Source organism: Pogoniulus pusillus, chromosome 2 (assembly GCF_015220805.1).
Source record: "Pogoniulus pusillus isolate bPogPus1 chromosome 2, bPogPus1.pri, whole genome shotgun sequence".
Classification (NCBI taxonomy): Eukaryota; Metazoa; Chordata; class Aves; order Piciformes; family Lybiidae; genus Pogoniulus; species Pogoniulus pusillus.
Window position 1 is genome coordinate 10,113,771 of NC_087265.1, and position 26,317 is coordinate 10,140,087.

Genomic DNA, 26,317 nt, shown 5'->3' on the forward strand with positions numbered 1-26,317 from the left:
TCCGGGCCGGGGCGGCAACGCGCTCCGGGCCGGGGCAGCTGCCACCGGCGCCGGGACCGCCGGCTCCCGAGCCTTCGCCCCACACCGCGCGTCCGTAGCGAGGTGCTGGGCCCCAGCCCGTCAGTGTTCGCGAAGGAGGCAAAGGATGGGCACGCCGACGTGTACGCAGCCACCCCGCCCGTCGTCCGTCCCCCGCACTCCTCCTGCCCCCCCCCCCCCCCTTTTTTTTTTTTTAATTTATTTTCCTTTTAAATTATTTCCTTTTTTTTATTATTCCTTGTCAGGGAGCAGAAGGGAAGGGACGGTCCCAGGCACAGCGAGGGGCCGCACCTTCGCTCCGCGGAAGGTGAGCTTGGCGGGACGTTGGTAGGCGAAGAGCGACGCCTCGCAGCGAGCCTGGGCCTGTCGCTCCCTCACGGCCGCGCGCCTGCAGCCACCTGTGGGCTTCGCGCGGGCGGGAAATCAGAGGCAGCTGCGACGAGCCGCAGCAGGGGGATGGGCGCCCGTGGCTCGCAGCTGACCCCGGGGAGCGCACGCAGAGAGGCGAACGCGTCGCCTGGTAGGCAGAGAGTCGCGATAGGGACCGCACGAGTTGGGCGCAGAGTTACGCTCGGTGGTGCGGGCCGAGCTACGGGCTGCGTGCGGAGCAGGAGCAGGAGCAGGTAGTGCCTTCTCCCTCGCTGAACTTTGCCGTCTCTTAGGCGCGCTGGGTGAGGCAAGGTGCGGGGCGGCTGGCGGGGATCCCCGCCCCGCTCCGCCGGCATCACATGGTGCTGGGGGAGGGGGGAGCCGCTCCCCAGCTCTCGCTTCTCTCACAGTTTCTTCCAGTCTCAGTGTTCAACTCCGGCGAGGCTGGAGCGCGGCGCGGGGCTGGACAGGGCGGGAGCCGGGCGGGCTCCGCCGCCTGCTCCCGAGGCGCCTCTCCGCAGCGGAGGCGGCGAGGAAGCGGCACAAGTGCGCGGCGCCCTCGCTGCCTCTCTCCTTCTGATGCCCCTTCGCGACTGCACGCCAGCCCGGCGGCCGCGGCTCCGGGAGGATGCGACTCTTCCTCCTTACTGCAACTTTTTGGGGATTGTGCCTGACTCCAGGTAAGGGGCTCCGTGCCGCTTCCTCGGAAGGGCCAAGGGGAGCTTGGGTTGGCCACAGCAGCCTCGGGGAGCCTTAGTTCCCTCAAAGGAGCTGGCGCTGGACGCTCAGCGAGAACGGGGCAGCGGAGCCTGACGTCCTAACAGTGCCCGGAGAGCTCCCCGCCGCCGGCGGTGGGGCACTGCCGGCCCGTTATCCCCGGGTCTGGCCGCCCGCCGGGCGAGGCGAGAACCTCTCCGCACACAGCGGCCGGCACCGGACTCGGAGGATGCTCTCTGCTGACCGCCAGTGCCGCTTACGCCTGCCCTGGGCGGTGGGTTGGTTGTCAGTACCTACGGGGAGCAAGCTCGGTCCCGTCGCCGCAGCGCTACCCGCGGAGGGACGACGCGGGCTGGGGTTCCCCGACGGGGGTCTAGGAGCCGCCGCGGTGCGCGGGCCCGGTGGAGGACTGGGAGGAACGGCTCCTGGGGAGCACCTGGTTTGCTTGATAAAGGAGGGAGTTGAAGGATGCTCCGCAGCTGTAATTATGCTCGGCATAGTTGCAATTAAATAATTTGTAATTAATTAGTAGTTAAGTAAACCCGTCAACACGGGTAAGAGCCATAGTGTAACTGTTATCTGGATTGTCCTCTGGAGCGCCGGCAGTTGTAGTTCGCTGTGCTGCGGGTAGCCCCGGGGCCGGGCGGGTTGTGGTGAGGTGCCCGTGCCCATTCTATTGTCGGTACCGGTGCCCGCCGCCTGCTGGCGGCAGCGTCCTCAGCGCCGCGCTGGGGAGGCAGGGCCGGAGCGGCTGAACAGCGGAGTCCCAGCGGAAAGGAGCGCGCTGCTCAAGCAGGTGCTAACACTCAAGGCATAGCCTCAGCTGAGTGGGCGACTCGTTTTCTGCGTGATTATTGTCGAAGCCCTACACCTGCTGAGCAGTTGAGCAACAACGCGAAGATAGAAGATTTCTGGCACATGTTGTTGCGTTTTCTTAGTTGCTGTTATTATTGATATTATTCTGAGCAAAATTATATCTGTTCTAGGGTTGGGTTTGCAAATACAGTGCTACCAGTGTGAGGAGTTCCAGCTGAATAATGACTGCTCTGCACCGGAGTTCATTGTGAATTGTACAGTGAATGTTCAAGATATGTGTCAGAAAGAAGTAATGGAAAAAAGTTTTGGTAAGAATTTCATAATTGTACTTCTATTTATTTGTTCTATATAGCATTTGGATGCACTCATTTACAATCTTCAGCTGCAGATGAAACGGCATTTCTACCTAAGCAGACCAGAATCAATTTCTTATAGTTCCAAGTGACTTTGCAACTCAATAAAATTAATCATTTTCCTTTAAAACTGGTGTAAAAGCTGAAGGATGCTAGCCAAGTGTTGATAAAGCTGTTAATACACAGTCTTATGGGTCTCAAATTTAGTTTTTCAGCACTGGGAAATTAATAACAACAAGTTAGTCTAATCTCATTACAGTTAATTACATGGGCTTTTTCCCCCAGAGATGGAAGAGCATTAAATTAGTAATTCCCTCCTTTCTTTTATTTACTCTAGCAATTCATATACTCTGAAGGTTCAATTTAAGGGAAGGAAAGTATAGTCATCTTTGCTTTCATCCATGGAGGAAAATACTGACAAAGAAAAGAGGGATATAAAGAACATTTTGAGGAGTCTGGCAGGGAGAAGATGGCACAAATGGATATATGTGCCATACTCACTTTCTAAGATTACGGGGGCTTTTCCTTTGCTGTAATTAATATTAATTTACTATATTTGGAGATAAATGTGTTCAAGAGGAAACTAGCTGTGGTTCTGCATCTCACCACTATTGTCTTCTAAACTGTGCTTCAGATTGCCCTTTTATTTTAATTCAGCATTGTGGAAGACATTTGAAGTGGAGCAGGAAGTGTCTCATTTTTTACACATCTATGTGAGGATAAGTCTACAGCTTTAGTAGGGACTTCAGGACTAGGTGAGGTGGCTAGGGAATGTTTGTGGGAGCTGGAGTTCAGGCAGCATCCTGCTCTTGCTGTAAACTGCTAAGACATCAGGCTCCAGTAGCTGTGACCTTTGCACCAGGCGGTATACGTAAGGAGTGGAGGGCAGGTTGGGTCTTCAGAACTCTGGCTGAAGAGGTAGCTGCTCTCTGGGCTGCACATCTTACAACCGAGGGCAGTGCCTTAGAGTGTGGAGTTGACTGATCTAGAGAGCTGTTATGCTGTGAATGTAAATCAAGCTGTAGCCTGTCCTTTCTCAGGGACTGGAGGATCCCCCTCTACCTAGCAAATGTGCGCAGCCATCCGTCTTGAACAGTAACATTGGTTCTTTGCACTAGGAAGCTATTCGTCAGTGACTTTGAAGTGCTTATCAATCAGCTAGTACTGCTTGTGCTGGTAGTTTCAGATCACTACCTTATGAATCATAGATAAATAGTAACAATTGTTGTTCCCTATCAAAAGTAGCTGGACTGCTGGTTCATCCTGGATACCACTATCCCTACTGACTGTATTTCTGTAAAATACTGTGAAGCTCCAGTGCAGTGAGAAATGCTCTGTGTTTAATGGTGGGTTAGTCTCTACCTTATTGATGTGTTTTCATGTTTTTTTCAAGTTTACTTGGAAAAGGTGGGGGGAGATAGTTAGGACTTACAAGGTACTTTTAAAGTCCCAAGTACTGCTAAATAACTCTTTGAAGGCTTTACTATCTGCACACCACAGCTTCAGTGGTACTTTTAATAGGTTCAAATGGATGCTATGGTGATCTGAAGAGTTGTAAACATAGTGTGTAGCTGTAGATAAAAAAGCCAGTTTACATTTCATTCTTAGCAAGTCTTTGGTTGATTGGTTTGGAGGTGGATTTTTGTTTTGTTTTGTTTTTTGTCTTGTTTTGGTTTTGTTTGGGTTTTTTGTTGTGTTTTTTTTCTTGTGTGTGTGTTTTTTGTTGTTTTTTTTTCTCCATATCTCCCCTGATTTTTTTCATGTTTTCATTTTGTCCAGGGTTAACACAGCCCCCTTGTCCCACCCAGGAGGGAAAGTAACACAAACCTCCCCCTACTGGGTTAAGATAGTTTTACTGGAAATGATATAGTGCACAATGACCTTAACCTATTTGCAGAAAAGCACAGAAAATGCAGAAGCCAACGACCTGTCCTTACTGCCCCCCCACCCCCGCAATCCACAGCCTACCCAGTGGAAAAGACCAGCACCCCAAAAAGTGAAAACTGGAAGCAGCAACCAGAACAGGAAGTCTCTCATGTTACAATCTAAGCTTCAAACCCCATTGTACTTTGCTCCAGTCAGCACTTTCATATTGAAGCTGATGTGATGGCAGCATGGTATAGAATATCATCATCACATTCAACTGAACCCATGACATCATTTCAATTCAGCCTCAGACTGTATCAGTCTTCCAGCAACATGTATAGTCTTCCCTCCAGGTGACTGTTAGAAAAGGGGTTTCAGTCAAGTAAGCTCCTCACAAATTGAAGTTCGAGCCTTTAGGGTGAGCAGGCTTGCATATGTGCACAGCCAACAGGTGTGCTACCAGGCAGGCTTCAGTGTTCTCCATGCAGAGAGTGGGAACAGTCAGTTCTGCATCTCTTCTGAGACCAGCAGGCAAGACTGCAGTCTGTCCAGTTGGCAGTAGCACACTGAAACACAGATTGGGGCTATTTTAATAGATTTTAGACATATTTATGTATAACTTATCCTTAATCCTGTGAAGAAATTGGTTTGCAATGTAGTAAATAAGGAGTTCTTAAACTTCTGTGTGCCTTCTGTGCAGTATTATGTTGTCCTTGAGCAGATCCTTGTATTCTCCCTTTAGGCAGTAACTAGCATGCTGTGCCTGGCAGGTACCACTGCTTTATTTTATTTCATTTACTTCTACAAATGCAGCTCTTACTCACTTTAAGCTTAAAGACTCTAAATTTCAGCTAGTGAAAAAATTAAATTTTTTAACCTATTTCAGATTGAGTGCAATTTAAATTGCAAGCTTAATTTCTCTGTTATCTTCAGTCAATTCTAGAGAGTATTGGTTGTAAAACAGAAATGATTCAGTTCATCATCCTTTATTGTTTTTTTTTCCTAATTGATATTTAAATGTGTGCAATATAAATGCCTTATTTTCCAAAGTTTTATTTAATAATTCAGTCTACTTCTACCAATGTATTTCCTAACTCGGTTCTTTTGGTTGTTGCTTATCACTGGAAGCTGAAATGTTTCAAATATTGATTTTAATTTATAATAGACTCGAGTTTGAATTTTTAACCCAGAATGTGCAATATGTGAATTTGCATTTATTTGACAGCACAATCTCGTAATTGGAGTTTTTCCTCTTGACTAGATACAGTCAAAGAAATATAATTTCATTTCTGTAGACTAACCTATTTTTGTCCTTAATAAAATATAGCTGTGTCAGTGGGCAAAATGTTACAAGTTCTCCTAAACCTGATTTAAAAGTTAAATGCGATATTTTGAGATAAAGTTCATGGTGTGAATCAGTAACCTATTGAAGTGGTCACCCTTCCTTGGCAGCATGCATTAATCTGAGTATTTGTTTTGCCATCAAGGGGGTTGCTGACTTATGTTCTGTAGTGTACCTGCAAACATGGTCCTCAGCCTGTAGCAGTGACTTTTTTTTTCCTCTTCTGTTAGTGTTTTGTTGAGTTGTGCGACGACAGCTCTGATTCCTCTTCATTTCTGCATTAAACTTTCCGTAAACAATGCAATGGAGGACTGCCAATCTCTGCACTTTATTTCATTTATGTTGTAGTTACTTATGTCTGAGATAGCAACTGAAGAGGAGTGGTTTGTTTACCTATAAAATTAGGGTTAGGGCTTTAAATGCCATTGTGTTCTCTCAGGACATTATCTCAGTGTTTGGCGACCCAATCTTGGTTGGCGCTTTCAGTGAAAGAGAGGCACGGGACAGGCATGTTCCTAACCTAGAGCATAAAAAGAGGCTGTCACTGTAGCAGCCTCTAGTGAGAGTAGTAAGGATGCACTATTAGTCACTAACATTTTGAAGCAGATCAGCAGGCATATTACCCCAGCTGTTTCTAGTATCAGGTAGAAGTTTGCTCCATTACACAACTCATTTTAAATGATTTTTGCAGCATGTCAGCATGTACCTGATTAAATGATTATGTGTAACTAGCATAATTCTGCCTCTCCTGCAAACATGCACTTTGCAGTGGCAGTTTGTATTTCCGTTGCACTTTGGGAATCTGTCACTGCACCAAATTGGAGACTTTGAGAAGTGGCAAATCTCCCTTTTCACTTCAAGCAGAGTTGTGTTTAAAAATTTGGCTAGAACAAGTTTTCTCCAGTTCTGTTAGCATTGTCTTCCAATGAGAGATACAGAAGGGTAAGAGAGTACTTTGCCTGTCATGCACAAGCTCACAAACTAATTCATTAATGCAATCTCAAAAAAAAAAAGGAAATGATTTCTTCCTTTAGAGGAAAGAATGGTGAGAAAGGGAAGGGACACTGAAGATTATACCAAGTAATTTTTATCCTACAGAAATTAACATAAAGGATAAGTTTCTAGTGCCTTCTTCAACTGAACAAGCAGGTGTTTGAAAACCATGTAAATGAAATGTTTGATAAAGGATCAAAGTCCTTGCTTATAATAATTCCACTTGCAGATACTTTGTGGAAATACCCATGGCATTTCCTCCTCTCCCACTTGCCTTTCTTTCCTAACCATGAACTTGGAAATGTCAGTACTCCTTTGGTTTTAGAGTATATGCAGGAACAAGGAAACCCCACAGAATGCTGGGATCAGATGAAATATCCTGACACTAAGTAGATGAATATGTAATGTATATATACCTTTAACCATATATCATAGAAAGCATACTGATAATGAAGGTTACCATTTACTGAAGGCAAGACTTATCAGAGTGTAAGGGCTGGTCGGACACCTACTTAGACAAAATGAAACTTGCAATGTGAATAGATAAGAAAGAAAACACAAAGGATGAGGCAGTCCAGAGAAGTCTAAATTTCTCTGAGCTTTCTGTAATGTACCTATGTGTATGTTTTGAACAATATCCCTTGTGCTCTAGCGTAGTTGTGAACATACTTTTGCAAGGAAAACAGAGTTACCTGGTGTTGCAAGACTGATGAAATTTAAAGCAGCTTGTCTGTAGAAAACTTAAACTGTTTATGAATTTTCCTTTGCAAGTGAATCAGAAAACAAGCTCATTAATTCTATTAATCTGCAATATGAAAGTTCTCTTATTTGTTTGGTTTACAATGATCCTTTTAATGTGTTTACATAGAATGTAATCCTGCAGTGTAACTGAAGCAATTGCTTTAAGTGTGTGCTTAAAAGTAGTGCATGGAAACATCATGAACATTGTCATCACCTCACTGTTGAATCGTAAGTTATTTATTTAACTCTTCTCAGTATTGCTTTCCCACTCATTTGATGATCAGAGAGAGGAAAACAGTGTCTAAGTTGTGTGATGAGTTGGCCTACAGTAAATTCTTCATTTGAATTTGCTGTGTTTTTTCAATTTCTTTGGGTTTTTTTTATCTGACTCTGTTGCTGCCATGATTAAATTGCTTCCTGTACGGCTGTTAAGGATTACAGAAACACATACTTTTTTGTTTTCATGTATAGCTTCCATTAGAACTAATACTAATTGCATGCTTGTATCAAGGGGAAATTATACCCTGGTGTACATTTATTGACAAAATGATTAAAATGGCAAACAAAGTTTAATGTCTCCAGAATCACTGTAGGCATTAAAGTTTTATCAGTAATAGCTGCATCCCCCAGTATCTGTTTGGAAACAGTAAGAAACATCCTCTGAGCTGGTGGTGGAGATTTAGCAGGTTTTATTCTACAATGTCTCTTTTGGTCAAAGCATATCAACACAACACGAATGAACTTTTGATTTTATTTTTTTATTAAATCATAATATAATAATTTTCCCCCCTAAGATTGTCAGTAAAAATTAAAACTTGGCCTGTGGCAGTTGTGACCTATGACAGAGAATCATAGAATCAACCAGGTTGGAAGAGACCTCCAAGATCATCCAGTCCAACCTCGCACCCAGCCCTATCCAGTCAACTAGATACCAGGCACCCCATGAAATGAAGACATAATAACCAGTAATGGAAATATGCAGTTGTTTTTTTTCATGCTGACTGAAAGATTTACAGTATATGTAGTTATTTTATACTATATGCTGAATACTTGGAGCTGCAGTTACATTACCCTTAAGAAACACTTCTCCAGATACCAAAGCTGCTTTCTTACTAGCAGATTTCTTCCAGTCTTTGAAATACTCAGAAAACTTCCTGCCATATCTGTAACAAACTGAACTAAATGTGTCAGCTAGAGAGATGTTACAGACCATATGTAGTAAACTGTAGTTCTGCATGCCTTTCAAGTATAGAAGAGCAAGTGGAGTTAACAGTTCAAGTGGTTTATTACTTGAAAGTCATGACAAAGATCCAAGTGCTGAAGTGGTGGAGGGCTGTATTATTTTAAGAAGTTGTGGTCTCTGGTTCAGTGCATTTCATTTTTCATAGGACATGGACAATAGCTTTTTATGTTAGTTTATTTCTCCAACTTGTATGAAAGGTGTACAGATAAATTTTGTGAAGATACGGTGCCCCTGGCCTGGTGCCTCTTAAACCTCCCTTAACAGTTTCCTATTGCATTTCACACCCAAATGAGTCTGTGTTTCCAAACACTTCTTTATGATCCTTTCACTTATCTCAGCTCCCAGTGACCTTATCACAACACTTGCAAGCATGTTTTAATTAATTCAACTTGGGTTTGTTTCCACTTTTCTTTATAGTCTGCTTTTTTTTCATTGTTATTGGATTTTATTTTGTAGAAACTTGATATAACCTATTTTGCCAAATTACCAGTGAATCTTTGAAAGTGGAAAAAGTGCTATAAACCCAGGTAGGTCCTGCTCCAGTGTCAAACGGGCTGTGAAACTGTAAGCGTAAGAATAGCTAAAGATTGAAAAGCTAAACAGATTTCAAAGGTACTGGCGTGCAAGTATGAACATCTGAGCCATTCCATTAAAACTGATACAGACAACCAAGGGTGTTGTCATGGATAGGGTACCATAGGATGCAACAAAACTATTTCTGTGTAAAATTATTTATGGGACTGTCATAGTTTTGGCTTCAGCCAGCAACTCAGCCCCTCACAGCCACTCACTCACTCCCCTGCCCTGTGTGAGGAGGGAGAGCATCAGAAGAGTTAAGTGAGGAAAAGTTATGGGTTGAGATGAAGACGGTAAAAGTTGTGTGTGCAGGCAAAGCAAGGAATTCATTCACCACTTCCCAACAACAGGCACATGTTCTGCCAAATCCAGGAAAGCAGGGCTCCACTGCAATTGCTTGAGAAGACAAAGATCATCTCTCCAAGTGTCTGCCCCTTCCTTGTTCTTTCCCTAGCTTTATATGCTGAGCATGACATGATATGGTATGGAATATCCCTTTGGTCAGTTGGGATCAGCTGTCCCAGCTGCATCCCCTCCTGTCTTCTTATGCACCTCCACCTATGCAGTGGTGAGGTGGTGTGAGAGGCAGAAGGCCTTGACTTTGTTCAGCAATGACGAAAACATCCCTGTATTATCACAGTATCACCAAGGTTGGAAGAGACCTCACAGATCATCAAGTCCAACCCTTTACCACAGAGCTCAAGGCTAGACCATGGCACCAAGTGCCACGTCCAGTCCTGCCTTGAACAGCCCCAGGGACGGCGACTCCACCACCTCCCCGGGCAGCCCATTCCAGTGTCCAATGACTCTCTCAGTGAAGAACTTTCTCCTCACCTCGAGCCTAAATTTCCCCTGGCGTAGCCTGAGGCTGTGTCCTCTCGTTCTGGTGCTGGCTGCCTGAGAGAAGAGAGCAACCTCCCCCTGGCCACAACCACCCTTCAGGTAGTTGTAGACAGCAATAAGGTCACCCCTGAGCCTCCTCTTCTCCAGGCTAAACAATCCCAGCTCCCTCAGCCTCTCCTCGTAGGGCTGTGCTCAAGGCCTCTCACCAGCCTCGTCGCCCTTCTCTGGACACGCTCAAGCATCTCAATGTCCCTCCTAAACTGGGGGGCCCAGAACTGAACACAGTACTCAAGGTGTGGTCTAACCAGTGCAGAGCACAGGGGAAGAATGACCTCCCTGCTTCTGCTGACCACACCATTCCTGATGCAGGCCAGGATGCCACTGGCTCTCTTGGCCACCTGGACACACTGCTGGCTCATGTTCAGGCGGGGATCAGTCAGCACCCCCAGATCCCTCTCTGGCTGCTCTCCAGCCACTCCGACCCCAGCCTGTATCTCTGCATGGGGTTGTTGTGGCCAAAGTGCAGCACCCTGCACTTGGAGCTATTGAACCCCATCCCATTGGACTCTGCCCATCTGTACAGGCGGATAGGTCCCGCTGCAGAGCCCTTCTGCCCTCCAGCCCAGCCACATCTGCCCCCAGCTTAGTGTCATCTGCAAACTTGCTGATGACTGACTCCATGCCCTCATCCAGATCATCTATGAAGATGTTAAAGAGGATGGGGCCCAGCACAGATCCCTGAGGGACACCACTAGTGACAGCCACCAGCTGGATGTGGCACCATTCACCACCAATCTCTGGGCTCGGCCCTCCAGCCAGTTCCTAACCCAGCACAGAGTGTTGCCATCCAAGCCATGGGCTGACAGCTTAGCCAGCAGTTTGCTGTGGGGGACAGTGTCAAAGGCCTTGCTGAAGTCCAGATAGACCACATCCACAGGCCTCCCCACATCCACCAAGCGAGTCACCTGATCATAGAAGGAGATCAGGTTGGAGAGGCAGGATCTGCCCTTCCTAAACCCATGCTGGCTGGACCTGAGATCTTTGCCATCCCTCAGGTGCGCTCTTATCACCCCCAAGAGAACCTGCTCCATCAGTTTCCCTGGCACTGAGGTCAGGCTGACAGGTCTGTAGTTCCCAGGTTCCTCCATCCGACCCTTCTTGTGGATGGGGACCACGTTGGCCACTTTCCAGTCTCCTGGGACCTCTCCGGTGAGCCAGGACTGCTGGAAAATGATGGAGAGTGGCTTGGCCAGCTCAGCTGCCAGCTCTCTCAGCACCCTGGGATGGGTCCCATCTGGTCCCATGGACTTGTGGGTGTCCAGATGGCTCAGCAGGTCCTGAACTAATTCCTCATGAATTTCCAGGGGAACACACTGCTCCCCGACCCCATCCCCCAGTTCAAGAGGCCACTTGCCCTGAACTCCTCCCTCCTTACTGTTGAAAACTGAGGCAAAGAAGGCATTCAGGACCTCAGCCTTTTCCTTGTGTCAGTTATAATGTTCCCCTCCTGGTCCAGTAAGGAGTGGAGGCTCTTCTTACCCATCTTTTTAGCATTGATAAATGTATAAAAGTGCTTTTTATTATCCTTCAAAGAGGTGGCAGCCTAAGTTCTAACTGGGCCTTAGCCTCTCTAATTTTTCTCCTGCATAATCTGGCTACAACACCATTTCCAGCACAAATCCAAGCTATAGTTCCACACCAGCTACAGTGAGGGAAATGAACTCTATCCCAACCAAACCAGCACAGGGACTTACTACAAGGGTGTGGCATTTGAACATTTGCAAAGGCATGAGGACTGTGTGTTCTCAGTTTGTTTCAGCAAATAAGGATTGTTAAGAATTTTTACATACAATGCTCTTGCAGAATTCTGAAAATCAAGTCTAAGTTCACCTGTCTTGCAGTGAGATCAGATATATCTGGGTCTGTTTAGCCTGGAGAAGAGGAGGCTCAGGTGTGATCTTATTACTGTCTACAACTACCTGAAGAGGCATTGTAGCCAGGTGGGGGGTGGCCTCTTCTCCCAGGTAACCAGCAATAAAACAAGGGGACACAGTCTCAAGTTGTGCTGAGGTAGGTATAGGCTGGATGTTAGGAGGAAGTTCTTCACAGAGAGAGTGATTGGCATTGGAATGGGCTGCCCAGGGAGGTGATGGAGGCACCGTCCCTGGAATTGTTCGAGAAAAGACTGGATGAGGCACTTAGTGCCATGGTCTAGTTGATTGGATAGGGCTGGGGGATAGGTTGGACTGGATGCTCTTGGAGGTCTCTTCCAACCTGGTTGATTCTATGATTCTATTTAGATTTTGATATCCAAGGCCATTTAGATCTTGATACCTTTGTATCAAGGAAGAACATATTGATGGAAGGCTGCGAGCTGGCTGTGTTTAAAAGAGTGTATGTTTTAGTGCCTGTCTGTGAGTCCACATCAGCAGAAAAATGAGTAAGGACAGTAGGAAACAAAATAATCAGATATGCAGATGAAAGTTGAGCTTTGACTTTTGTTTTGTAGTCTCCTGTGGCCTTAAATAATACCACCATTATCAGCTGTACTTAACTTTGTCAGCCTATGTATTTAATGCCTCTCTTCCGCTGTGTGACACAGCGACTGCTTTGTGCTGTTATTTGTTATTGACAATGCAGTTTTGAGTCATATTTCCAGTACCAGAATTAGAAGGCATGACTTACAAAGAGATGCACTGGTAATCTCTTGGTTAACAACAGTTCAGTTTTCTTCTGAGATTGTTTAATTTCTTCATGATGTCAGGTCAGTTAAGGTCAAGAGAGTGAGGAGCCCAATCTTTCATTATCAAAAACCTCCTATTAGTTTCTGAGAAAAAGTGAAACTTTTGACGAGTGCCCAGTGTATGGAAGGGTTTCAGTAACACCAAGTGAGTGTTTGTGATGGTTTGGGGGTTACCCCGCCCCCCCACACTTTTGAATTTGCCCCAGCTAACTCAGACGGACCCTGGGAATATAGATGAAGCAATTTATTTACAGCTAGCAGAATTTACAAGCAGCTATTTACAATATATACAGTTATATACAATTATATACAGAAATATACAAAGGATAAACAATACAAAAGCACAACTCCCCTCCCAGAAACCTGAGTCCCCAGGAGGGGCTCTCAAACCACCCCAACACCTCCCCCCGGCCCTCTCAACCTTACCCCAGTTCTCAGGAAGAAGAGAGGTGCAGCCAAGAGGTTAGGGAGCAAGGTTAGTAGGAGCAGGGTTAATGAGATGTGACCAGGTCTAAGGCAAAAGCAAGAGAGAGAGACAAAATGGAGAATGTTTACTTCTTCTTCCCAGAGTTCTCAGCGTAACTGTGAGAGAAGTTGACATCAATTGTTTTCATTTTACTGCCCGTTATCTAGTTCTTTCACCAAAACATTCCAGCTTGCTTCAAACTAGCACAGTGTTCATAGAAAATTATGATGAAAATAAGATAATCCCTTAGCTAATAAGCTAAGGGTTTGGTATGTGGGGGCTGTTTTATTTTGGGTTGTGGTGTTGGGTGTTTTTGTTGTTGCCTCTGTCTGTATTGTGTTGAATGTTGTGGGGATTTTTGTAGAACTGTATACTCTGTAAGAGCCTAATAGCATGGATATGCTTTTATCTTGTCTACTGAATCCAGTGAAAGGGAGAGGTCATGATGAAATAGCTGCAGTCCTAAACCACAGGATTAAAAATCAGATTCACTCTGTGCTGGATCAAGAACTGGCTGGATGGCAGAGCTCAGAGAGTGGTGGTGAATGGTGCCACATCCAGTTGGCAGCTGTCACTAGTGGTGTTCCCCAAGGATCAGTACTGGGCCCAGTCCTGTTCAATATCTTTATTGATGATCTGGATGAGGGCATTGAGTCCAGCATCAGTAAGTTTGCAGATGACACCAAGCTAGGAGCAGGTGTTGATCTGTTGGAAGGTAGGAGAGCCCTGCAGAGGGACCTGGACAGGCTGGATGGGTGGGCAGAGGCCAATGGGATGAGATTGAACAAGGCCAAGTGCAGGGTTCTGCACTTTGGCCACAACAACCCCAAGCAGCACTATAGGCTGGGGACTGAGTGGCTGGAGAGCAGCCAGGAGGAAAGGGACCTGGGGGTTCTGATAGATAGTAAGCTGAAGATGAGCCAGCAGTGTGCCCAGGTGGCCAAGAGAGCCAATGGCATCCTGGCCTGCATCAGGAACAGTGTGGCCAGCAGGACAAGGGAGGTTATTCTTCCCCTGTACTCAGCACTGGTCAGGCCACACCTTGAGTGCTGTGTCCAGTTCTGGGCCCCTCAATTCAAGAAAGATGTTGAGGTGCTGGATCATGTCCAGAGAAGGGCAACAAAGCTGGTGAGTGGCCTGGAGCACAAACCCTATGAGGAGAGGTTGCGGGAGCTGGGCCTGTTTAGCCTGGAGAAGAGGAGGCTCAGGGGTGATCTTATTACTGTCTACAATTACCTGAAGGGGCATTGTAGCCAGGTGGGGGGTGGCCTCTTCTCCCAGGCAACCAGCAATAGAACAAGGGGACACAGTCTCAAGTTGTGCCAGGGTAGGTATAGGCTGGATGTTAGGAAGAAGTTCTTCACAGAGAGAGTGATTTGCCATTGGAATGGGCTGCCCAGGGAGGTGGTGGAGGCACCATCCCTGGATGTGTTCAAGAAAAGCCTGGCTGAGGCACTTAGTGCCATGGTCTGGTTGATTGGATAGGGCTGGGTGCTAGGTTGGACTGGATGATCTTGGAGGTCTCTTCCAACCTGGTTGATTCTATGATTCTATGAAGTGTTTGACATGACTTTGTAGCAGATTTCAAGTTACTTAATTTCAGTGCCTCAGATTTTTTCATCTGGCAAACACTGATAGTGGTTGCTTACAGTACTTAAGTGTTTATCAATAATTTTACTAATTGTCTTATAAACTTTCTGGCAAGGTGCAAATTATTTAAACCACTCTTGAGCTCCAGGGAGAATGTTGAGGAAGATAGGAAGAACTGATGTAAAATGAAAGACACACGATGTAGTTGGATATAGTTTTACTTTACACTAGCTTAAAACAGGTTTTGCTTTTTTCAACAGTGCATTTACAATCATAGATAAAAATATTTGTATTGGGGAGGCTTAATTCATGTTTTAAACCAATAAAAACATGATCTGACAAAACAATTGTTTGAGGAAGCCCAACATCAGAAAAACAATTTCTTTCCAACACCTGATTACATTCTAAGATATTTAGGACTTTATTAGATAAAATATTTAAAATCACCATAGGAGCTTTTGCAGTCTGTCACTGCATGATGTATGTGAACAGGTGCTGGCTAAGGGAGACAATTATTCTAGCAAAACCACAGAAGCCAGAAAAAGACTGGTCTAAAAACTAATATAGGAACTTAAAAACATAATTTAGGCTACATACAAATAGATTTCTACATTCAATTTTTAACATTTCCAATATAGTAAAATCCAGAAATAGTCACATGTATATTTTATGTTCCTCAGAAAGGAAGCACTAGCTTATGTTCTCACTTCAGATTTCAGCAGGCATCACAAAACAGTTCTTGTAACTCTTTAGTACTAGGTACTTAATGTCACCAAAACTAAAAAGTTGGAAGTTTCCATGAAATAGCTGGAACTATTCAGGATATTAAAACAAAGGGGGAGGACCAGTTCATAAAGACACCTTGGGCATTTTTTTATGAACAGCAACGTTAGAAAAGACCCAAACCAAATCACATATGCATCATGAAAGCATGCTAGCACTACAGCTAGGACAAGTGCCAGGGCTTCTCTTGAGTCCTGTGTGCCACAATATGAATTATCCACTGTTGGTCAGTTTTCTGCCATTTGCTTCAAGGAGATGAGCAAAATTAAGCACCACAAAAGTTGAGAAATTCTCCTCAAAACTTGTCTTGATCTGCTTGCTAACTTTCTGAGTTACTTATCTTGAGATCCTAAAACTTTTCTGTGTATGACCCCAGCTCCTGGTCCAGTCTTGAAAAGGTGGGTTTATGACTGCTGAAGGATGTCTTGCTAGTGGGACCACTAGGGCATAGACTGTTTTCTAAAGATCTGTAAGATTTGATGCAGCAAGCACACTCAGAACATATGCAGAAGATTGTGTTAAAGCAACGTCTGTTGAACGAGTTGTGGGAAACTAGTGTGACTTTGTGCATGCCAACAGAATTTGGGATAAACAAAACACTGTAGCAAAAGCTTTGGCTTGGAAAAGTGAGCACTGGGCAAAGTGGCATCCCCTACTTGTTGGGAAGACCTAGAGCTAGGAGTGTTGTGGCCATGAGGCTGTGGATTGTTCTGGGGTGAAGCAGAAGGCTGAAAAGCAGCTTCCAAGCAGTTGGGTCATGGAATGGGAAGGTGACTATTCTTTAGAAATTAGGTCACTGATCTTGGAGGTGCTCTCCTAGTTGCCTGTTTTGGCTTCAGGGATTCTTTCTGTTCTTTGCTGAAGGACAGTCTCGAGAGTACAGATGCCAACTAAAATTTCATACTGCTTGGATTATGGAGTCATGCTTACAGTTGTTCTCTTTTGCCTGTACTTAACTGTAACAGCAGAATTGGAGGTGCCTAATAAGGACCCTTACAAAGTAGTAATAGCTTCAGTCTTCTGGTGCCTTCTGCATAGACATAGTGTGAGATGTAGATGTGATGTCACTTTGTTTTGGTTGGCTTCAAACAAGTCAGGCTGTGACTCAAGGGAGCATGCATTGGGCCCTGCAGACAGGGTAGGTGGAAGAAGCTTTATTTTTGGATTTGAACGAATTGTAACATGAATTGTTTGTCAAGATCAAATGTATCTGCATGTGGCCAAAACAGTGCCAAGGCATAGCTGTGCGAGCCTAGACTGCAGCTAGGCAGGATGGGTTGAGCTTGACAGCATAGAATGGATCTAGCTGAGACAATCAGCACTACGAGCAGAAACTGTAGAAAAGCCCTGAGATTATTTACACCACTGCTTCATTGCATGGGATAAGGCAGAAATCCTGCAGAAAGAGTAATTTGGGTCTTTACGTTGACTGAAAGTGTGATCATGTGTAGGGCAGAGAGGTGCAGTGATGGGCAATTTGGTCAGTCCAGAAGTACATTTCCAAGGCCTGATTTAAGCCCAAATACTTTTATTCTTTAAAAAAAAAAAAAAGAATTGTTGTAGTAGGTGTATGTGGAAGGAGAGGGTGTGCAATACTACTGCTTTGTCACACAGATATTCTAGCTTTGTGTACTCCCTTCATAAAAGTGCTTGTACTTGAATTGCATCTTCAGCCAACCCCACAAACCTTGACCCTAGAATGAAGGAAAGTTATTTAATTGCTTAGTAGTAGTAGTTACTTCATAATGAAACATTATAGTACCTATCTGTAGGCCCAATACACACTGCAGCTGGAGACTGATGAATCCATGACAAAGGACAAGTTATTTGATACTCATCCCTCAAGAGACTGAGCAGTAAATATATTGTATATTGGTAAATACACTAATTGAGCACTACCATAAACTGCTGAGGGTGAACAGCTTAACCCAGTACAAGCAGGGTGTAGTCTTCTTGCCTAGCCAGCAACTCAAAACAGTCTGAGGTAGAAGAAAAGCTCCCAGAAAGGTTTGCTGTTATATTTCTAGGTGATTTGTTAATGAATGTACCAAGCTGATTGCTCAAGCAAGAATATCTAATAATTAGCATTTATGTCTGTGGTATGAGGCAGATAACCACTTTGAAGAGCTATCTGCAGCCTGCTGGTGGCAAATGATTCAGGAAGATCTCAGAAATAGGTTCAGAAAGGGCTCGACAGTACAATAAATGACTGCAAGAAAGGAGTCTGAGGAACACCCTCTAGAGAGAATCCCAAAGGGATGGGGTACTGCTGGTTTCTCTGAACTCAGCAGGTGAACTGCAGTAACTGGGGTACACTGACCTGGGTGCTGGAGGAAGGGGAGTGGCATGCTGGCATCAAACCACAGAAGCCAGTTTTACTACTTTACTTCCTGCCACAATTAAGTTGGAATCACAATACAATAGGTTTAAGAGTATTTTTCCTGCCCTTCTTTAATTCACCCTATTTAAAGTGTCACTGCCTTTTCACACTCATGGTAAAAATAAAGTAAGAAAGAAAAAGGGAAGTCATGGCTGCTGCTTAAAAAAAATAAGGCACTCCTGTAGTGCTAGCATTCTTTTTTCTGTGCCTGTTTCCAATGTTTCTTGCTCTAAGAATACTGCAGAATTAGAGAACAAGCACAGCCTTTCCACACTGACCGCTTAGTGCGTAACGGCATCTGATCTGCAAGCTCAAAAGACCCTATCATTAAAACAGAAAAAACCCTTTGCTGTGAAGGACATGCCTTTAGCCTGGAAGTAGTCATGACTTTTAAATTATGTAAATAAGCTTGTTACAATTCAAGTTACTTGAGCTGGAATGGGAATAAGTAATCATTTGGGAGGGTAAGTCAGAAATGCCTGTAAGTCAGAAACACCACAGGAGTGGCCTTGCAATGGGATTTCACTGCTAGTTAGGTTATTCTCTCTGTTTAGGTGTGAATGTGGTTCCAGTTGTGGATTTTTCAGTCTGTACAGGAATAACTGTTTTGACTTAAGAGGAGCTCAGGATTATTCTATGGAATTCATCCTAGAGAACAGGGCTGTTGTAAACACATGGAATGAAATTGCAGGGTTTGTTTTTTTGTTTTGTTTTCAGGAAAGGCCTCCTAGAGTTGCCTGGTACAAACCATGCCTCAGAGGGCATTATCTAACTGATCATAGCACTGAACAAGTCTAGTGTCCTATTCCTCAGGTGAAGCATACAGTATTTCAGGGACCTAAACTAATAAAGCACTTACCAGTTCCAATGGCAAACAGGGCTTTGCAGAAATCCTGTGAAAAGGAAGTGGTAAGATGCCAGTGGTGTCTAAAGTGACAGGAGCAGGAAATCTGACAGTGTCGGGATTATTTTAGAGACTTTGAAGGGAAAGTCAAGATTGTATGCTGTTCATATGGAAGACCAAGGAACAGAGGAGTCTGGTGGATAGCTGTAGCTGCAGGGAAGGAGTATGTGATGAGGAGATGCAGGATTGGAGAGAGGAATAATTGTGCCTAGTTCCACTGGATACGCAATTCCTTTCTCAAGAGGGAATGGGACGGGGAAAAGTTAATCGAGCTATGGGAGGGGCCATGTCTCCCTCAGCTCTTGGAAGACTGCAGGAGGACCATGGACAAAGCACCAGGTCTTTGTGGGAAATACCAGCTGAGGTTGCAGTCTTGTAAGACGGTAAGTGTCAGTACAGTTGGGGCTGCTTGACAGCAGTGGTTTGTCAACAGAGATAGAGCTTCCTTTTTTGCAAACTATAGTAATAAAGATTGTGCCTCTTCATCTGTGTGCCTTGGCTGTTGCAGCTACAACAGCCTGTAGCTCCTCTTCCTTCTTGAGAAGAGGCTTTACCTGCTGTGTTGATTGATTGAAGCTCTCTGGAGATAGAGTAAGATTTAACACTGACTTGAGGGCTTCTCTTCATAAGTTTAAGTAGATAGATAGCCTTAAAACACATTTGAGAGTTTAGATCTGCAGAGGGAGCACACAAAGCTGGGAAACCCCTGCATTGTCAGGATGGCAGCAGTGTTGTGACAGTATAAAATAATTGCTTTAATTAAAATTCTCCAAAGACAGGAAATCCTTCTTTCTGAGCATCACCCAAGCAAAGTGCTCTGCTGCTACACACGGCACTTGGTAGTGCAGTGGCAGTCGCTTCTGCAGAGGCCTCTCCTGCACTGTGTAGGTGCTGTAGTGCTTATTTCCCAAGTCCCTGGGGACTGAGCAAGTATCTGCAGGTTCTGTAAATTCAGTACCTACAGGTCACGTTCCTGCCTCACCCCTTCCAGAAACAAGTCTCAAATGCTGTGTATTTTTAAAAAATTCTGGGGCTGTGCTGCAGGACACAGGCCCCATTCCCCGGGGGAATCCTGCTGCCACATCCTTTAGACAAAACAAACAATAAACCCCCCAGCTTTTGACAATCCCATGTTTTGAAGGAATGGTGATTTTTATCCTTAGAAATATCTACCTCCTTTAGTAACCATGAGGCAATGTGAACAAGCCTCCATTATATATTATGTGTTATGTGCATGTTTTTCCAGTACACAATTTCCACTGCATCACTTGCAGGAAAATTTTAAAGAGGTGGAACTGCCACAACCTTTTTCCAGTGTGACAGGGGAAAATGCATCTATGTATTCTAAAGCCTTTTTAAAACCATTTCAAAATGACAAGGTATGTGCATCCAGATGTGCCTTTTTCAGGTAAAAGCAATTTGAGAGATTATAAATTTAATTAGATTATTATTTAAAATAAGATTAATTTAAATAACATTTTAAAAGACTTTACACTCAGAAAAGCCATTTCTGTACAAATGGAAATTGTTGTTGAGGATATTAAGCTTCAAAGACAGCAGAAACCAAGATTACCTGGGAAAATGCTTCTAGTTTGTCTTTAAGAAGCATAAAAGGGGCATGGGGGAGGATTGAAAGTTTTGCTGATAGTCATTCTCCTTTCACTGTTCTGTTTCTTGTCTCTGGATGACAAAGGAACAAGGGAAAAAAGGGTGCTCAAAAGACAAATTCACAGCACAGAGAACTGTAATGACTTAGATACCTTAAACAACTCGGACACGTTCAGCAACAGAACCAAAAGCTGTCTTCAAACTAACTGAATTTCAGTTACAGCTATTCAAACAGTTTATTCCAGAAGACAAGCAATTCTGGTTGTAAAATGCACCATTTAATAGACATAATGTAAATCAAATTTGTAATATTTTCGGTTCCAGCGAGAATCAACAGAAAAATCCGAACCAGAGTGACTGTGCTGCTCCTGCAGTGCTGAGCTGTTAGCCATGTCACGGCTGAGGTGTCTGGCTTAATCACCAGCACTGCTTTGCTCTGGAAATGTAAACTGGTTTTGCAACAGTTTTCAAGCATGAACAGTGTTGTAAAGCAAACCTCTCTTCCTATTAAACCAAGTAACCTTTGCTCTGTGTCACAGGCATCATGTATCGTAAATCCTGCGCGTCTTCGGCAGCCTGCCTGATAGCTTCTGCTGGGTACCAGTCCTTTTGTTCTCCAGGGAAGGTGAACTCTGTTTGCATCAGCTGCTGCAACACTCCCCTCTGCAATGGACCCCGGCCCAAGAAGAGAGGGAATTCTGCCATGGTGCCGAGGGCACACATAATGACCACCCTTCTGCTTCTTAAACTGGCTCTGTTGGTTTCGTATTGCTAAACTTCAAGCAATTTTTTTTTTGCCCTGGCACAATTTGTTCTGTCTCCTCCTTTCTTCACAGACACTGCAATTATTTTCTGTTTGTTCCCAAATCACTGTCAACAGCGAGGGAAGTTCAGAGGTTGTGGGGAGAGATGGGCTAATGTTTTTGGCAGCTAAAGAATTTCAGTTAGCAGATTGAATTTCTAGTGTGCACTCAAAAATCCCAGCAGCAGGATGCAGGACTCCTGCTCTCTTTGCATAACTGGAAACAAATCAGTCTGTGTTATTCCTCTTAGACATAGTCAGCTCCTCAGTCAGTTGCATTTCCATGTTTTGAAGTCCATTGCTAATTGTTACCTCTGCCTTATGAAGTCATACTCGAAGTTCACAAAGGCCATCTTGTGTGTCTGGACTGGGCTCTGAGCTACTCTCTAGTGGCACTACTTCCAAGCTGGGTGCTGGTGGTTCGAGATCCGGTTTCTGTGAGCTGAAGTCAGGCTTGTTCTCATTCTGGAAAGTACTTAAGAACACTTTGGTATTGCCTCTCGTAGAAGACTTACGCCTAACCGAAAAGGAGAGCAGTGGGCGTAGAGACCTTGCTGTGGAGCGCAGGTTGGCTCTGAGAAACTTCTCCTTGTTGGCATGCTCTATTGTCAGGCGGCAGCGGAGGACCTGCAGGAACACGCTGCGGAACTGCTGAGAAGAGATGTTGTACAGGAGGGGGTTCACCACTGAGCTGAGGTAGAAGAAGATGTCAGCGATGGGAAGAAGAGTGATATATGCTCTGAAGTAGGGGACAGTCCAATCCTGCTTTGGTTTAGCAGCAGCCATGATCCTTCTAACCTGGTTTGGCATCCAGCATATTGCCAGAGTTGCAACAATCAGTCCTGTGAACACAAAGAAGAAAAAAGAGGTGTGCATACACGGAGCGGGGGGAAATATAACACACTTAGTGTCCATTCTGCACTTGTTAGAAATAGTACCAGCTTTTCAATGTTCTCCTTGACAGATTTTTCTGTGGGTACTGTTCTTTGTTGTTTTTAATAACTGTTACAAGGTCATTGCAGCACAAAAGACTGCAGAGTGCTTGGATGGTGTTTCTTTGTACCTGTTGTCATTTATTAGTTTTCAAAGTGTCCTCTCACTGCTCTCTGTATCTTTAGAATGCGTTTTTATTTCAGTTGGTGTTCTTACAACCAGTGCAGGGCTACAAAGATAATGATGGGACTGGACCTCTATATGAGGAAAGGCTGAGAAACCAGGGGCTGTTTAGCCTGGAGGAGAGAAGACCAAGAGGGGATCTTATCAATGCTTAATCAGTATGTAAAGGGTGAGGAGCAAAATGATAGGGCCAGACTGTTTTCAGGGCTGCCCAGTGATAGGCAATAGGCTGTGGGCACAGACTCGGGAGGTTCCATCTGAACATGAGGAGAAATTCCTCCAGTGTGCCACAGCAGTGGAACAGGCTTCCCAGAGAGGTTGTGGAGTCTCCTCTGGAGAGCTTCCAAACCCACCTGGACATAGTGATCCTGGGCAACCTGCTCTGGGTGACCCCACTTGAGCAGGGCAGTTGGACTTGATTGTCTCCAGAGGTCCCTTCCAACCCCTCCTGTTCTGTGATTTATGTATTTCCCTTTACTTTGAAAAACAAACAAAATAAATAGAACCTATAGCCATATTAGATCAGGCAATACCCAGAAGAGATCAGATTCTTGTTTGTACTTTAAAAAAAAAATGTATGCATAATAATATATTTCATGTTATTTTTGGTAAATTTCCTCTTACAGAAGATATTTTTAAGTAAAATATGTATGGATCTTTTTATGGTAATTAAGATATGTTGAGCTTTCTTAAAAGTCAAATTCCAGTGGAATTAAACTATGAATGTAAATGAGCAAAACCCAAGCCTAATCATGAAAGTGTAAGCAGTTTCAGATTATGAATTATGCTTTAAAATGTGGTATCTGACCATTTTGTATTTATATGTAAATATAAATACATGTTGCTGCATCACTAATGGCATTAAAAATGGGGTGACTTAAGTGTTGGAGGTCTGAGCATTCTGACTCCGTGGACCAGTGCTCACTAGCATTCCAGTGCTGATGCCATCTTCAGAAGGGTAACCCTGCAGAAACGTGTGAGCGAGCTCTAGCAGGCTCTGCTCCAGTCCTGGTTGGCATCCAGTGCTTCTGGTGCACATAAGCACTGGAAGTCCTGACATCGTGCATGAAATACCAGGTACACAAGATAATTCTTCTCAGTAGTGCTCCCCCACCCTGAGCATTAAAGACATGCTGAAACACAGCCCCCAGATCACTGTTTCCATTTTGTTTCTCTCTTTGCAGGAAACGTGCCTTATATGAACACAGAGGGAGCAGAAGTTGCAGGTTGGCTTCCCTGCTGCAGAGGCACAGAACAGTGGAAAGCATCCCAGTGATGTCCAGGTTTCACTTTCAGTAGATTTCTGTTTCATTGTTAATCTCCTTCAAGGTCCCTCCTCCTTTCTCCACAGAAGCACAGAGGCAGAGTAAGTTTTACCTGTCTAGGCGAAGTCAGGTATCAGCACGGAACAGATTGCTGCAGCTCTCTAGTACTGCATTTCCAAGCCAGGAAAATGCCACTTCAGTAGTGGGAAGAAACAAATGCAACAGGGAAAGGGGGGCAGAAAAAAGAAGAAAGATTGATCACAGCTTTGAAACTTCCAGGGCTTGAACAAAGTACGTCCAAAGTTCTCTCTACCAGACCCCAGCAAAGAAAAGGTATGAAATGTCTGGTGTAGTTGTTTGTTTTTAAAAGAAATTAATTTTTAAATGAAAACTTAAATTAACAAATGAATGAGCTACCAAATAAAAGTTGTCTTTGATAATTTGCTTCTGTAATCACTTAACATAATTTTGGTAGGACAGGGAAGGATCCTAAACTTACAACACTGGTTTAAGAGCCCTGCAAATGGAAATGCAAGGACATTTGCTGTTTGCCATCTTTAACTCCCCTAACTCCTCAGGCACAGGCTCTCTATTCTCATTCCTATGCAATCCTCTGCCCCTTTGCTTGACTGCTCTACTCTTTCCCTGCCTTCTTGCCTCACTTTTCTTGTGTGTCTGTCAAACGCTGATCTGAATTTTTTATTAGTCCTGCAAGTTTTCTACCTTTCAGTGTCTTTTTTATTCTGCTGTCAGTATAACAGATACAGGGACAGTGGTCCTGGTACAGACCGACAGAAAATAAGGAGCCCTGAGCAGTGGCTTGTGACAGGCCTTATAAAATAGGCAGCAGAAGGATGCTACTGCTCACCCTGGCTTTTTCTCCTATGCAGCTTAAAGCCTACAGACCCAAGGCTGCAGCAGCATTGTCAGATTTTACCAGCTGATCCTTTCCAAGGGAAAATAAGCTCCATAGTGTAATTTTTTGGTTCTTGGTTCCAAGCACGCTCCTTCGTCATGCTGATTAATAGTTTTCTAAATGATGAATGCTGCTGTGAAAAACTGAGCGAACAATGCACATGTTCAGTTCTAAAGCATGCACTGCTCTGAGATGCCTGATTTTAGCTTACAGCTGAATTCCTTGCCACTGACCTTTATTTTTAGGTCAAACTGCCACATGCTTCCGATTCCTCCTTATATTCTTCAGACAATTCCACCAAGTACTTTGTGTGTGGAGTGAAAAATGAGCTGCTTGTGCCCTTGTGCAGTACAGCGAGGTTAGTCATGTGGAGGGTAGGAGGAGACATCTGTAAAACACTGCTGCTCTCCAGGATGAGCAATTGTTAATTTTCACTCTTGACAAAAACTGCTTGTTGATTCAAGAGAGGTGCACCATGTAAACAAACATGCCCACAATGTCACAGGGCTTTTGCTAGCTCTTCACATGTGAGGTGGAGGCACAAAGTAAACTGAAGGGAATCAGAAGAAAGGCTTTATGCTTAGATCCTGCAAACTATTTGATCTGGCTGCATTACTGCTGCCACCAATTGGAACTTGTACACAGGCTGTGGAAGTTTGTGTTTTATTGCAATGAGCAGAAGGTGCTTAAACAACCTTGTATTGGCTTGACTAAACTAAACAGCATCTTACCCCAGTACTGATGCGTTTCTTCCTTGAGCCTGCTGCCTGCTAGGAAATAAACTCCTTCATGTTTCATCTTGTATCCAGCTTTGCCTTCCACTGCTTCTTATTAAAGTGAAAAAATTAGTAGCTCCATTATTTTTTTTTCCATTTTCTTGACTACTGCACTGAAGTGACAGACTAGATGAGAGCAGAGATTTATCTTCCATGGAATAATGATGTTTATAAACAAAATCATGCTGTGGTCTAGTGACCTCCATCACTGGTGCTTGAAATTTCCAACACACACAGTTGAAACTCAGTTTAATCATCAAAAGTGCATTAGACCATCCCAGCAGAAGCCAAGAGCCCTTGTGTTATCTAACAGGCTGTAAGTGAATACATCTCAACCTTTAAGTTACTGTTGGAGCTTACAATTCATTTACCTTGAACTATCTACATCAATGTTAACAGGAAACAAACGAACACAAACCACCACCCATAAAAAGATCCTTGGCTAAAAGCCAATTTAAAAGCCTAAGTCAGTCATAACCCAGTCACAAAACGATCTACCCAAAACAGGAATTACCACATTCCACTGCTATCTTAATCTGCCCAAAACATTTAAAGCATACAAATGTGGAAGTGATTAAAATCTGGGAACCATTATTGCAGCTTCCCAAAAGTGGATCTTGCAATATTAATTCTTAGAGTCTGACAAAGGATCATTTATGTAGCAAAATAACCCCAGCATTGAAATGCCAATAATCTAAATATGCATTGCTGGCACAGAACAGGCGCTTGGCAGTCATCTGTCCCTCAGCAGTGCTGTTTTATTACTTGGAACATTCCTCTGGGCCATAGGGGACTGAATTAAATTCATTATGAACTTTATTGGGAAGGATTTTAAATAGATGAAAATGTCTGGTACAGTAGAGAGGGCTTCCTTCTCCACCCTTCCAGATTTTGCTTGTTCTTACGTTGAATAGATTTTTGTCTTCTTCTTGCCACCTAAGCACTTAAAATCTGCCACCTTTTATAGTCAAATATTTCCTCTCTGTCCTGGCCACTGCCAGGCATCCCCCAAACCTTGGCATTGTCTACCAAATTCCAACTCGCTGGGAGATACCAACACCACACTCTGG

General features: G+C 44.2%; 1 protein-coding gene across 3 annotated transcripts; it reads left to right on the forward strand.

Annotated features, from left to right (window-relative positions):
• LYPD1 (LY6/PLAUR domain containing 1) lies at positions 1-23,995 on the forward strand. 3 transcript variants are annotated; one of them, XR_010305138.1, is made up of 6 exons: positions 1-161; positions 285-346; positions 819-1,088; positions 2,112-2,249; positions 20,912-23,367; positions 23,475-23,995. XR_010305138.1 is itself a non-coding variant. In XM_064156134.1 (4 exons), exons 2-4 carry the CDS (start codon positions 1,037-1,039, stop codon positions 21,145-21,147), a joined length of 426 nt encoding a protein of 141 aa, XP_064012204.1. In that variant the 5' UTR covers positions 1-161; positions 285-1,036; the 3' UTR covers positions 21,148-23,171. The 3 variants fall into 3 exon arrangements, 1 of the variants encoding a protein (XP_064012204.1); XR_010305139.1 differs by having other exon boundaries at positions 20,912-22,042; XM_064156134.1 differs by lacking the exon at positions 23,475-23,995 and having other exon boundaries at positions 285-1,088; positions 20,912-23,171.
• Positions 23,996-26,317: the final 2,322 nt, after the last annotated feature.

What these genes read in the sequence shown, in the direction of transcription:
- LYPD1 (XM_064156134.1), top strand. Translation starts at nt 1,037, where the DNA reads ATGCGACTCTTCCTCCTTACTGCAACTTTTTGGGGATTGTGCCTGACT. An exon ending in GGGATTGTGCCTGACTCCAG is followed by an intron (nt 1,089 to 2,111) that starts GTAAGGGGCTCC and finishes TATCTGTTCTAG; the next exon opens with GGTTGGGTTTGCAAATACAG. An exon ending in AGTAATGGAAAAAAGTTTTG is followed by an intron (nt 2,250 to 20,911) that starts GTAAGAATTTCA and finishes TCTGTGTCACAG; the next exon opens with GCATCATGTATCGTAAATCC.